This window comes from Corticium candelabrum, chromosome 3 (assembly GCF_963422355.1).
Source record: "Corticium candelabrum chromosome 3, ooCorCand1.1, whole genome shotgun sequence".
Lineage (NCBI taxonomy): Eukaryota > Metazoa > Porifera > Homoscleromorpha > Homosclerophorida > Plakinidae > Corticium > Corticium candelabrum.
Genome location: NC_085087.1, coordinates 5129258 through 5143033, shown reverse-complemented (window position 1 = coordinate 5143033; position 13776 = coordinate 5129258). Strand labels below are relative to the sequence as shown.

The following is a 13776-nucleotide window of genomic DNA, read 5'->3' as shown; positions in this document are numbered from 1 at the left end:
ATATTTATTCATTGTTATTCATATTCTAGTATATAATTTGATTATCACTATCGTCTTGAGAAGATATACCTCTATAGCAGTCACCTGTTGCTATAACAACGCTCTAAGACGATTGCGAGCTCTCCTGCGATAACTCTTCTTGAACAGCACGGATGCATGCCAACTCGTGCTCCTGAGCTTGCTCCAGTGCAGACGTATAGTATCTCATCAAATTGTTGCATCTGGTTGTTTCTCTCATCATGAAAGGACTCGTTTCAACCCAGTGGCGTAGGAATGTCATCCAGGTTGGGGCCAAATCTTCTTAGGCGCGGCAAGTGTAGCCTCGGGTAACCAAGACGTCAGCGCGTAAGTGTAGTTTTTGCATTAATTGTCGTACTGGAGCTCCTCGTTTGCTTCCACTTGTAGGTCGTTTTCACTATGACCTATTTAAGTATAGTGACCATAGGCCAACTGTTGATTGGGGACGTGGGCTCTGTGGCTCACGTGGTTCTTACGCCTAGGCTAGGCTGAGCCGCTCGATCCCTTTCCGAAGAGAGTAGACTTCTGTTGTCGGCGCTTCTTGCATGTCGCACTCGTGCTTCAGTTGCTGTTCCAGTCTGAGAGCCCCAAAGTGTAACGAACCGTTGCGTACTTGAGCAAAAATCAATTTAGAACTTTAGCTATATACAACACGTAACATCTCGCGTCAACTTGCAGCTCTGCTTCTAGAACAGTGCCTATCAGATGGTTCTATAGACACATTGGTATTAGTGAAAATATAACTATGCTTTGCTATGTTAGAGGTACATGCTTTGGTAGTAAAACAACCACAACACGTACTTTGTTTTCTTGCATGCATGTAGAAGTACAAGTACGGTTCAAAATTATATATATTGTATTTATGGTTTCTAGTTGTTTAACCGACTCTGTTGCCCGCAAGGTCGATTAAGTTGGCGCCGATTACTGTCTTTGAAGGACGAGCCGTCAGATTAGCAGCAGTCATCCGTCGAAGTAGTTCTTGGAACGTCCACATTTGCTCTTCCGGGGTAAAATTAAAGATTAGGATGTCGTCGACAAAGCGCTCGACATTCTCCATGCCTTCAAGCAGAATCCTTTATGCTCTCATCAGGGTCGCACCCGATTTTACCATTCAAAATGGCATTCTAAAAAAATTCGTACGATTCATCGGGCGAAGAGAATGCGGTCTTGTGAACATCTTCCTCGGCCAGGAGCACACGCCAGTATCATTTGCTCAGATCGATCATTAAAACCACTTGTCGGTGCTAAGGTTCTGGATTGTCTCCGCAACTGTTTTTGTTGGTTCTGGATCAACTTCTGTTATCTCGTTGAGGTTTCTGAAATCGATGCACAACCTATTCGTGCCGTTCCTTTATTCACGATGACTATTGAAGATAAATACGGGGATCTTGACTCTTGGATGACATTCATTTTGATCATGTCGCTTAGCTCTTTCGCAGAGTTTCCCTCACACTGTAGAGACTGGGTAGGGTCGTGACCGAATTGGTTCGTCCGAAGTCAATTTAACGTGGTGCTTTAACAAGTTTATCTCTTCAGGCACATCGGTGAATACAGGACTGAACTCTTTAATCAGGCGTTGCGCTTGTGCGCGTTGTTGGACGCTTAGCTCCACCCCCAATTTCACATTATTGATGGTCTCTTGTTCACAACACGGGCTCACGTCAAGGAGTTCGTCATCATTTACCGCGTCGTCTGTGCCTCCTTCACCGTCAGGTACTATTATTGCTGAGCTCACCAATTCCAGCACCGCCTCTCGTTCCTTCGATGTGTTACGTTTCTGGTCCTCTCCATTAATTCGGGAGTAGTATCACTTCAGCAAGTTGACTTGAAAGACCTTTAATTTAATTTGACGTTGACGACATAGTCCACCTTTCCCGCTCTTCTTTCGACTACATAGAGACCTTTCCACTGCATGACAAGCTTGTTTCTATCCGTAGGCCGCAATAGCAGCACCTGATCACTTTCCTCGAGTTCGCGTCGTTTGCATTTTTGGTCGAAGTATCGTTTCTGCAGTGTTTGCGACTTCTGTAGCTCCTCTCTGGCAAGTTTTAGCGTTTCTTCCAGTCTCTCCCTAAGTTCGAACACGCACCGGTATGACGTGTGCACACTGGGTTCGTCTTCCTCTTTGGTCCAAAGGCGGCGTAGTATGTGCATGGGACCTCTTACCGCTCTTCCGTACAGTAACTCAAAGGGGGCAAAGCACGTATATTTTTGCGGAACTTCTCTACAGGCAAACAACAAGGTGTCAATGTACCAGTGCCATTGCTTGAGCTGCTCCGAACATAGTCTCTTTAGTATCCGCTTTAATGTACGTCAAAGTACTCGACCTACCCGTTACACATCGTGTGATACGGTGTGGTTGTCATCTGTCGAATGCTAAAGACACTCGACACCTCTTGCCTACACTCGGAGACAAAATGGCTCCCCATGTCGCTACGAATTTCCTCAAGAATTCCGAGACGACTATACAGACTAACAAGAGCGTCTGCCGTTGCTTCTATACTAATATGCTTCAAGGCTTTTGCTTCCGGATAACGTGTCGCGAAGTTCACTAGCGTCAAATATACCTGTGTCCTTTGTCTCTCACTGGATGGATAGGACCAACGATGTCCACGGCCACTCTCTTCAACGGCGAGTCGATCAATGACATTCGCTGCAGAAGAGCTCGGGGTAATGTCCCTTTCCGAACAGTTCGCTGACATACGTCGCACGACCTGCAGTATCTCGCCACGTGCTCTCGCACGGCTGGCCAGTAGAAGTTGGTAAGAACTCGGTCCGTGGTCTTTCGTATTCCCATATGTCCTCCCATGATAGAGTTGTGCGATAAGTGCATTACCTTACCCCGCAAAAGTTTAGGGACTACGACTTGCCGGATAGGATCTCCTCTATTGACACTTAAATGTTTGGAAAGATTCATAATTCATCTATTTATTATATTTTATTATATTTTATGGTATTATATTTTAAGGTATTATATTTTATGGTATTATATTTATATTATATTCATAATCATATTGTATTAGTTTTCTACCGTTTTACTAGTGATTCGGAAAACCAAAAATATGCATACACAGAGAGTGAAGGACAAACCAAAAGACAGCATAAAAACAAACAGACAATCACAACAGAACGTAGAGAGACGAGACAGTGAGGGAGACAAACAGACAGACAGACAGACATACAGACAGACAGACAGACAGACGGAAGGATGAACAAACAGACAGACAGATGGACAAAGACAGGCAAACAGGTGTAGTTCTGTTCAGTAGAAAAGACTTTCGATAATGACTTTGGGTGCTATCACACCGACTTTAGGTTAACCTATTTAAGCAAGATGAGTAAACACTACAATACCCAGGCCCTCTTGCGCGCCCGGCAAAGTGCTTCGTACATTGTCTTCGCATTCGCGCATAAATTACACCTCGAATTCGGCGTAATGTCTGGAACATGCAGAACCGACTTTGTTTAGAATCTCAAGCTGATAGTGTCGCGCGCAATGACAGCGAACAGCTTTCGTGTTCAGTAGGTAATTTTCTTTGTCCGCTTTTTCGACTTAGACACCAGTTCTAACTGTCATGAGCCTGTAACCTCAATTTTCTGCTACATTGACGGAGTAAGATCTGTGTGCAAGACCGTCTGTCGTACAGAGCGAGAAGGACTGCAGCAGCTGCAGCTTCTGCTCCAGTCCTTCTCGCTAAGTAGACACTGTAATCAGCCTGACTGCAGTTCGACTAGACATCGAACTCGACACTACCACAAAGCAAGGTCCAAAATCGTCTAGTTGGATCACTTGACCTTGAGTCTAGACCTGCGGCTTCATCCACGCATGGAAGCTATTTCGCTGTCCGTTCATCAGTTGCACGCGACATTATCGGTTTGAGATTCTAAAAAAGCAACTTCGGTTCCGCATGCGTAAATACATTACGCCGATTTCAGGGTAACTGATGCGCGTATGCGAAGACCACGTGTACCAGACCCTCTTCTCCGGGCGCGCAAGTGGAGCTGTGTACGAGGCTACACCTTGTTACAAGCAGTTTAATTATGTAATTTGGCCTAGCTAGAACGTTGTCAAATGACTTGATATTCCATTTGTAAAGTCTCACTAATCAAGTGTATATATAAGATAGACCTACAAGTCCAAAGAATGACCTTATCTTTGGCATCAATTATACTGCTGTTAGAGGATGTATGGATCGATGCACTAGTATTAATGAAGATAAGACGAGTAGAAGAAGGTCTGATAGAAGAATTTCAAGTTCTTCCAACTACAAGCCATATGGGTTTTAGGGTTTGTTACGAACGGAAGATGCTACTGCAGACGTGCTGGGTGTTTTAGACGTCAGTTCAAAGACACAATCTTGATAATGTCCTTGGCATATGCAAGTCACATGGCGTACAAGCATCTATCAGTGCGATGCAAGAAAATCTTCCTCCGCGACACCTAATCCTGAGACCAACACGCTCTGCTGTGATACGTCAATGATGAAGTAGATGTATTCGCATTGGCTTAGTGAGGCACTGAAAGTGAGCGGCTTCGATATTGATCTAGGATTTCAAAAGAATGGTACAGTCTAAAACAGATCTTTAGCAATGGATTTCAATAATAATTATATTGAGAAGGATTCATAGGCTCTGAAGTTGAAGCCAAATGCCAGGTACCTACTCGAGGAGCTGCTGCCTAAAAATTGCTGACATGCTGTTACGGCTCGGCGAAATACATTTGCTGCTAGCTATTTTATTAGTATTGTGCATTACTCTTTCTCTGTAGGGGTCTGTTGAACATCTCAAGCTAGAGGCTGGAGACTCGGTTCTAGATGTTGGTGCAGGATCCGGAGGATTTGCTGTCTATCTTGCAGAGGTAATAATCTAGGAAGAGAAGTCTTCTATTTTCTTTGCTAGCGCTAGAGGGTTCCACTGACAGTGTTCTCCCAAAATCTTTAGGCAAAAGCACGTGTTAGCTAAAAAACACGTGGAGCGCGGCGAGGAGAGAACTGGGTACAACTCTCGAGGGGAATGTCAATGTGTGTTGAAATTGACATTAGTTAGCATTGACATTTCTATTGTTTGGTCAGTTGACCACGCAGTCTTACCTAGAGTCTATGGCAAGTAGACCAAATGGCTTAGAAATCACATTGTTGTTGAATGCGTCACAAGCGGCTCAACAGACGACTAGGGCGGCCGACTGTGCAGGCGGCAAAGGCAGAGCAACAGGCGGCAAAAACATCTCAGCGAACGGCAAAGGGATGTCAATACGGCTACAGATAGAACGATTCCTCAATGTACTGTACTCCTTAATGCAGATGCTGAGCAGGGAACCACGGTAAGAACACGCATTGCTCTGCCATGTCAGAAATGTGACTTGCTGTAAGTTAATTAATGAAGTGCAATCTTGCATAAATTAGTAGACTTGACCTCCCAGAGTCTAGTCTTACGTGGCCAGACCTTTTACATACGTGGGCGAATGGGGAGGTGATACAAAGTAGTTACCGGTACATGGTCTCCACCCAATGAGCGTTTGAGTATTACTATCGTGTATTCAGCTTTCTCACGACAGTTTTAAGTATACTTATTATATATGTATAATCAGAGATGGCTTACATTTGGTCAATGCTCTTGGACAATATTTCTCTTTCTCGTTTGCTTGTTTGTGAAATTGCTGTGGTTTACGTACGTTGTACTACTTGTTTGTAACGCTATTGACATTTCTATATCAGTGTCACGATCATTCAGTCCATTGCAGGAAGCTAAATTGTGGCAGCGGGCAATAACTAAACGTACTGTGAGCGGATTTACACCGTGGTTAGCAAACTACAGTTAGGTACACGTGTACCCATGGTTAGGTACGTATCCATGGTTAGCGTACGTACCCATGGTTAAGTACGTACCCATGGTTAGATAACCATTACTACTTTAGAACTACTTCGTTTACATTGGCAAATCTGCAAGTCATCATTCTATTAGCACCAAATCATTAGCATTAGACATCAAGGCGCGTTCGTCTCTCTCTTTTGGCGTTTGTATTGCACATTGAACTTCATTACTGGCAACGCCTCCAAAACTCGTCGTACATTGCAGTGACACCTTAGTCCGCATGCGTAGCCAACCTCAACCAAGGTTTAGCCAAGGTTTGCGTTCACATGCGCAATTTTGGGTTGAGTAAATTGAGTAAATATAAAGTGGTCGAGAACTGCGCCAAATATTCAGTGTTGCAGTACGGTCCACGAGAGCGCTCATTGGGTACATTTCATTATTATGCAGTGAATGTGAATGACAATGTGACCCTAAGTGTGACAGCAGCCTGAAACGGCGTGTGGCATCCACTTATCAAACGATGTACACACTATTATACTCAAATGCAGCCCCTTATCACACGTATCTCGCCTTTGCACCTGGTGTTCACGTGCAAGTACTGTGTACTTAGATACATAGCGATACATGCCAGCTACTTTCTCCTGAATCACGTCGACATCTCAGGCAACTGAAAAGGGCAACACTAGGCGTGGCATATCAAACGCCCAATTAACGGGGTGTCCCTCTCCTCTTATGGTTTCTAGGGAGAACACTAATACTATATAATTTAGTACTTTATGATACAGTAACACGATAGTTTTGAAATATTACTTTATGTAATTGTGGCTTTTTGTCAATCCATTGCTTTTAGCACGTGTTACGCTAGATAATTTTTGGTAATTTGTCAACAAGCCTTTACAAATTTTATGTATGCGTAATATATATTAACTAGTTTTACGGTATTCGTGTGCGTCTCGCGTTTGGTAAGTAACACGTCCAATAAAGTATTCTGACTGTCTACTGAAACGCCCCGTCCTAGCTAGACAATATGTATTTGTTGAAACCCTAGCTGTCATGGAAGTAAACATGCAAATCTCATAGTACTTTAGATTACGTATATAGGTCTGGAATAAGTAGTCGTCGTTTTTCGATCGTTATCAAGACAATTGAAATGTACAGTATAAGTATGCTGTCAGTAACGTTGTAACGATCGACAGTGGTATGGTATTTACTGACATAGAAATTGATATCGGCAAGAATTGACTATCAACAATGTTAGATGCAGCACAGTATAGTAAAGGATTGATCGTAGTACGGGAATAGTTGTGTGAATAGTTGACTGTAGGTGGCATTCAGATAATAAAGGTGTTTCTTGGTTGTCAATTACACACAATCCCTAGCTACAATACAAAAGGATGGGCCTACGGAACTTTATGAGGCTTTTCCTTCGCCGTTTGGTCACTTGCATGAATTGTTCTTATACTGATCTGTAGTCGGACACGGAACCGATATATATATATATATATATATATATATATATATATATATATATATATATATATATATATATATATATATATATATATATATATATATATATATATATATATATATATACATATACATACATATATATATATATATATATATATATATATATATATATATATATATATATATATATATATATATATATATATATACATACATACATACATATATACATACATACATACATACATACATACATACATACATACATACATACATATGTATATATATATATATATATATATATATATATATATATATATATATATATATATATATATATATATATATGTATGTATGTATGTATGTATGTATGTATGTACACCGAGTGCTTGACGGATTGCCATATAGGACCACTCCCCTTTCTGTAGTGAGACCCGTATTTGAAGCCTCGCTACACTCGGCAACTAGACTTCTACGCATGTGTTAAAGCAATGGAAAGCAGAAACAACTTTAGAGTCACAAACAAAGTGTAGTCTGTAGACAACTTTACCTTATCAGGCGTGGATATTCCTCAATTAGACTGTTGGTGTTTTCTGGTTATTACATCGTTTTCACTTTACTTTATTATTATCGCAGAACGTTGGCGCTGTTGTTACAGCCGTCGACTACTGTACAAATCTGGTAGCTTTGTGCAACGAACGATGCAAGGAGAAAGGTCTTTCTGACAAGGTAACCGAAGTTTAGAATTTGGATAGTCCTGATTTATATTGTGTTTGGAGCAGATTACGTTTCTAGCAAGGGACATGAGAAACGTGCAATTTGAGTCTGAACGGTTTGACGCAATTTCTTTTTTGGGTAGTCTCATTCATCTAAATCGTGGAGACCATCTTTCCATCTTCATAAACGTCAGGGTAAGTGAGTTCTAGTGAGCATGGTGTACCTGAAACGTGTAGTGAAATACTGTAGCAGTTATATCAAAGCATTCAGCAAATGGTAAAATCTTGATTCAAGTATGGTATTTCTAAACTTTATCAACAAATGAGATTACAATATTTTACTGTAAAGAGTTGAGAATTTGTTATTGGTTGATGTGGAGTTTAGCAGTTCAATCCAAAACATAATCTGTTTGCATCAGTTAAAGTTTACAGTACAGCTTCAAATCTCTCTTACAGATAACTTTACAGTTTTAGTTGAATTTCTTTAATAGGCCGGTGTTAATGCTTATATAATAATTGATTTAAACTAGATGCTATAGTAATTGTAAGGCAGTTGGTGTTTGATATTTAGACTTAATTTAACTAGATTTCAAATTTGCCTACTAGCTTCTCATTTTTTTAGTTTTTGCCTTGGTTTACAAAATTTCAAAATAAATATGTATTATCTTTATTATGTTTACATACATTACAATAAAGAAATTATAACTATATTACAGCAAGTCAAGAATTTACAACTCTTGCAAGGACATTAGTAATGATTGCTGTATTTTCTGGTTCTTTGAATTAGCTGTCCTACTTTGGCCTCCTCTTTCGGCTGCAGTAGACAAGGCTAACTAAGAAATTTAAAATAGCAACCAAAAGCTTCGAACATGCGTGTCTTTTAGAATTATCCTCGTTAATATAACAATTAAGCTTATTCAGAGTAAGGTAGACAAGCGCGCGCACACACACACGCGCACACACACACACACACACAGACACACACACACACACACACTATTTGCATCTAACTTGTTTTGCTATAGAATTGGTTGAAGCCTGGTGGTCGAGTGATAGCCCATGACTTCGTAACATGTGATTGTCCCGCATCATCAACACAAGAATTCAAAGACTATCAGACAAGACTGCATTTTAATGACGTCACGGTCGCTGAGTACGAAGAGGTATAAAGCAAATACTTTTGTCCTTACTGGAATGTATTTAATTAATTAATATAAACCAGATATTTGCAACGGCTGGACTCCGATTGCTCGAATATCAACCAAGAAGAGAATTCTACATTCAAGACACTACTAAAAGACAAACCAAAGCGAAAGAAAACTGGAACGAAATACTGAAGGTCGACTGTTCTGACATAGAACCTAAACCAAAATTGTGTGTGTATATGTGTGTTGGTGTATGCTTCACTATCTCTAGGTTGTGTCTAAGGAGACTCTGGAGCATTGTTACAAATTCTTTGCAGAAAAGCGTAAATGGGCCGAGGAAGGTGCTCTGTTCCCATGTATCTTTCTAGCTGAAAGGCCTCGTGATATGTAGACCGATTGAACACGTTTCCTGTGATGGCATCTATGACCACGGTTGTTTCGCGCATGCTACTTTGCGCTGGCTTAGTTTACGCATTCTCAGTTCAGGTATTAAAGTTATGTGTGAAGTTGCGTCCGTGGTGTCGACGCCATAGATTGTGATGGCCGCCTGTTTTAGTTTCGTTTCGTTTTCTCTTGCTAGATGTGCGACTTATCACCAACACGTAGAATTACCGTTGCCGAATAAAACGTCCCAGAATTACTTCGTTGAACTGTATACCGGATGAGCAGATCATTAGATTTTGTAATCACAAGAGGTGTCATGGGCGTTTGAAACGTGTGTAAAACGTTTCCGAAGTTGGGGTTCTAGCAAGTCTTCGCCACTTGTAAGTAGAAAGTTTTCCCAAATCACCGACTGTCCAAGTGTAATCTCTGGAAAATGCAGCAGTAAGTGTGACGTCAGACAAATTTGGAAAAACTTTTAGACGTAATACAGCAGTCTGATAAACCGTTATGTTGTCTTTGTACAATATCATTTTCCCATCTAAAACATTAAGTAATTAATTAACAAATGTTTTTTATATTTTGTTAACTTATAATAATAATAAATTACTAATAATATAATATTAATGCTAATGTTACATTAGTGCTTTTAACTAATTGGAGCCTACATAATTACTTGGTTAGGTAGGACAGTGGAGAGTGTTGTCTGAATAGACTGAGTCTAAACTAGCAATCAGAATAGACAAGCCAAAAATAAATAGATTAACGTTAACGTCCTTACCAGCATTGCCAATTCTGTGTTTAGAGTAAAGAGTTAATAGAGTTTAGAAGAAGTATGACTTACTTTAGCAAAGTAAAACAAACTTTTCCTGTAAATCTTTGAAAATTCAAGTGCTGGTAGTTACATTTCCGAACAAAAAATGAAGCAGGTCCGGATACAGATGGGGTTCAGGGGGTTGCAACCCCCTCTTTTCCAATTGGAGTGGTTCAACAATTTCATATAATTTCATCAGAAAAGAGAAAATTAGTAATGCTATATATAACTGCTACAAAGTGAACCCCTCTTTCAAAAAATCCTGGATCCGGCCTTGTGAAGGTCTCGATGGCCTTGCCGATATCGCAGAATTGTGGCGTGACAGCTGCGAGGTTTAGTACGTTTATGGTATCCTGTATAAAGCATCTATAATTAAAACTTGTGATTGAAGCTGTATTAATAAATTGTACCGTCGATGTTACAGCTATGAGCTTCTAAAAACCGCGATAGATAGAAATGTTCGAGAAAAATAATATTACAGATTCAAGTGCTATTTTCAGGTTAATTAAATTTTAAGCCCTGTCACTTGTAATATACCTAAAATAGTACATAGCAACTGTTGTGTCACGTGACCACGAATTCCATATGTATAATTATGTAAGACAACTAGAATACTGTATGTAATCGTCAAAGTAATGAGAATTATTGCATACGGGATATAAAATGCTGTTGATGTTTAAACAATAGTAATTAATTAATAAGCTTTTGTATAAATGTTGTAAGCCACGAAAGTGATTGATTTCGCGTTAGCAGTTGGACACAGGAAAGTCTATTTCTAACAATCACAAACATGAGTTACACTGTTTTGGTAATTATTATTAGGTAAACTATTCAAGTCAAATTTTGCAAAAATTCAGTTTGAGCTGCATTTTCTCGATCTACCCTTAATTGCTTTTTGCAATTATAGTGTCTAGTATCTACTAATAGTCATACTTATATGCGTTGCCGACCTTGTTGGAGTTAGTTGACATAAAATTTATGCCGTTTCCCAAAATCCTCTTTGGATTGTAGCCACATAAATTGCAACGCTGCAACTTAAGCCATTTATTTGCCATACAAGCAAACTTTTCTGCCTTAGTGAAACTGCCTTCACTCGTCTAATAGTACACTACACAAAGCAGTTGCTCTACAGTTACGCGAATGTTTGTCATACCTTATAGTCAACCTAATACGAAACACTTTTGCAAAAAAGCGTCACTGTAAATAGCTGAGTTTAGACCGCTACTTCGTAAGCCGCATTTTCTTGAACAGTAATATCTGATGGTGAATCATGAGATGACTCCACCTTGACTTGTCGCACTCGATCCTCTTCAACACATTCGTACACAGCGTCCCCAGCCGTTGACTGCGATAACATCACTGTTTCCTCACTAAAAGTAATTTTAGTTTAATAATAAATATTAATTTAAAAATAGTCAAATGAGTTAGAATTATACTGATTATACTAATTATACTGATAAAAATGTGAGTTATTTTATCTTAAATATTGCTAGTCTAACTTGCTAGCTAACTGTAAAAACTAGGTTTGTGCAACAAACGTTTTTGTATATCGTTCGCATCTGTGTCGTTGTTTGTGTAATGCGCATTCGTCGTAATAGTTTGAGTATATTATCGAGATACTTGTTGCTTCAAGGACAAATTACCTTTTGCTAAAAGTTGCTTTTTGTTTGACGCCTTCAACGTGCGAATCTGCAGGACTTGTCTGTTTTCCTTAATCACAAAACGATTCAATTTAGATTTTTGCAATAAAGATATATTAACTGTTGAAGAAACTAGAGATACCGCCAATTTTTTCTTTACTAGAGTTGGCTAGCCTGCGACTTAACAAATTCAAGCGTTGACGATTTCTGTAAACAAGGAAAGCAGTTGGCAGAGCAAAGACAAGAATACAGACCGAGATGACAATGATTACTGTAGTCAAAACTGCAATTTCTAGATTAAAGAAAGCTGTGAGTACTTTTCGCTAAATTATATGAACAAATGATCTAACTTTCCGACGTGTCGTGCACATGTAGTCTAGACTCATCGTGACCTGATGTTGTAACTATTGTCGATGTGAGACGCCTTGGGTAGCCATTTGCTTCTTCCATGGTAACACTTTTCGTAGGCAGCGATCCTTTCCCTAGATCTGATGTATCCGTTGCAGAATAGGATGTCTTTACTCGAAGCATGAAATACAATCTGGTATTTACATCCTTATCTTTTGCTATGATTTCGTATATTCCACTGTCTGATTGTTGTACGTTTGGTATGATTAGAAATGGATAGCGATCAAACACACGATCTGTTGTCTTCTCATTGTGACAAACGAATAGTTTGTCGTGTGAATTTGTCAAAGTGTATTGCATTGTTAGTGTGGAACTAACAGATACCGTGAATATCGATTTGCCCGACGCCACAGTTTTTCCATTGTAATTCAAAATGATTGTGTTCGCTGCTGAACTAGAAACGTCAGCTGTTTGATTATGCATTTGTTGAGTTTGTGTTTGGATTCTACTGGTGGTTGGAAGTTGCGTTGTATGTGCTTCATAGTGAGAGCTATTTCTTGAACACTGAACCGTAGTTGGACTTGAGAATGATCCTAAATATAGAAATGACACATTACAGATTATCAGTTTTAACTAGAAGACATTTTGACTAATTTTATTATTTAGCGCATATTACAATTTACTTTGAACAATTTGAAGGTGAAGAGTGAAGTTTGATTTTCCAAAACAGTTTTCTGCTGCCACAGTTAAAGTAACATTCTTATCGTCGCTAAGATTTAAAGGTCCGAAGTAAACGCAACCGTTTTCTGTGTTAATAGAAGACGCAATGTCGTTGTTGTTTATCCCTTTGCTGATTTTGAGTGACGGCTTGGGACTTCCGGTGACATTGAAACAAGCCTCGACAGCAGATCCCGATACACCGAGCAAGATGTCGGATTGCCGTGAAATAGTTGGTCTAGCTAATTGCACAGAGAGAAAATTATACTTCATCTTCAACAACTTTAACTTAATAGATTGTTCGGTTCTGGTCTGGGCAAATAGTAATTAATTAAAATAATTGCTCGTTTTATTCACAATTCTCTGCAATTTATGGTAATTAACTTCGGTGCACATGCGCAATCGATAGCTCTTCTGTCTGCTTGCCTTTCTGTCTACATGTTCGTCCGTTCGTCCGTCCGTCCGTCCGTCTGTCTTTCTGTCTGTCTGTCGGTCGGTCGGTCTGTCTGTCTGTCTGTCTGTCTTTGTGTCTGTTTGTACATAAAAACCTTTGATCCAAATACTGGTCAGAATGTGGATTTTGATGTTTCACTTGCTCATCCAGGGAGTCAGAACATTATTAAAAGGGTTAGCACCAAAACGATCATTCTGCTGCTGCCGCGACAAGAAAAGATAAGAAAATAAGAAAGAGCTCGTTTCAGGAGGATATGTAT

General features: G+C 39.7%; 2 protein-coding genes across 2 annotated transcripts; one reads left to right on the top strand and one right to left on the bottom strand.

Annotated features, from left to right (window-relative positions):
- Positions 1-7743: 7743 nt before the first annotated feature.
- Positions 7744-9701, top strand: LOC134177540 (uncharacterized). The gene is made up of 5 exons (XM_062644323.1): positions 7744-8031; positions 8085-8213; positions 9044-9181; positions 9241-9357; positions 9435-9701. Exons 2-5 carry the CDS (start codon positions 8106-8108, stop codon positions 9552-9554), a joined length of 483 nt encoding a protein of 160 aa, XP_062500307.1. The 5' UTR covers positions 7744-8031; positions 8085-8105; the 3' UTR covers positions 9555-9701.
- A 1776-nt stretch (positions 9702-11477) lies between these two features.
- LOC134177501 (uncharacterized) lies at positions 11478-13084 on the bottom strand. The gene is made up of 5 exons (XM_062644283.1): positions 13030-13084; positions 12349-12939; positions 12141-12290; positions 12002-12068; positions 11478-11728 (listed from the first exon to the last, which is right to left on the bottom strand). Exons 2-5 carry the CDS (start codon positions 12827-12829, stop codon positions 11572-11574), a joined length of 855 nt encoding a protein of 284 aa, XP_062500267.1. The 5' UTR covers positions 12830-12939; positions 13030-13084; the 3' UTR covers positions 11478-11571.
- Positions 13085-13776: the final 692 nt, after the last annotated feature.

Coding starts and splice junctions, on each gene's coding strand:
- LOC134177540 (XM_062644323.1), top strand. CDS start 8,106: ATGAGAAACGTGCAATTTGAGTCTGAACGGTTTGACGCAATTTCTTTT. Junction 9,182..9,240: donor CGGTCGCTGAGTACGAAGAG/GTATAAAGCAAA, acceptor AATATAAACCAG/ATATTTGCAACGGCTGGACT. Junction 9,358..9,434: donor ACTGGAACGAAATACTGAAG/GTCGACTGTTCT, acceptor CACTATCTCTAG/GTTGTGTCTAAGGAGACTCT.
- LOC134177501 (XM_062644283.1), bottom strand. CDS start 12,829: ATGCATAATCAAACAGCTGACGTTTCTAGTTCAGCAGCGAACACAATC. Junction 12,291..12,348: donor TGTGCACGACACGTCGGAAA/GTTAGATCATTT, acceptor TCTTTAATCTAG/AAATTGCAGTTTTGACTACA. Junction 11,729..12,001: donor AAAGCAACTTTTAGCAAAAG/GTAATTTGTCCT, acceptor AATTACTTTTAG/TGAGGAAACAGTGATGTTAT.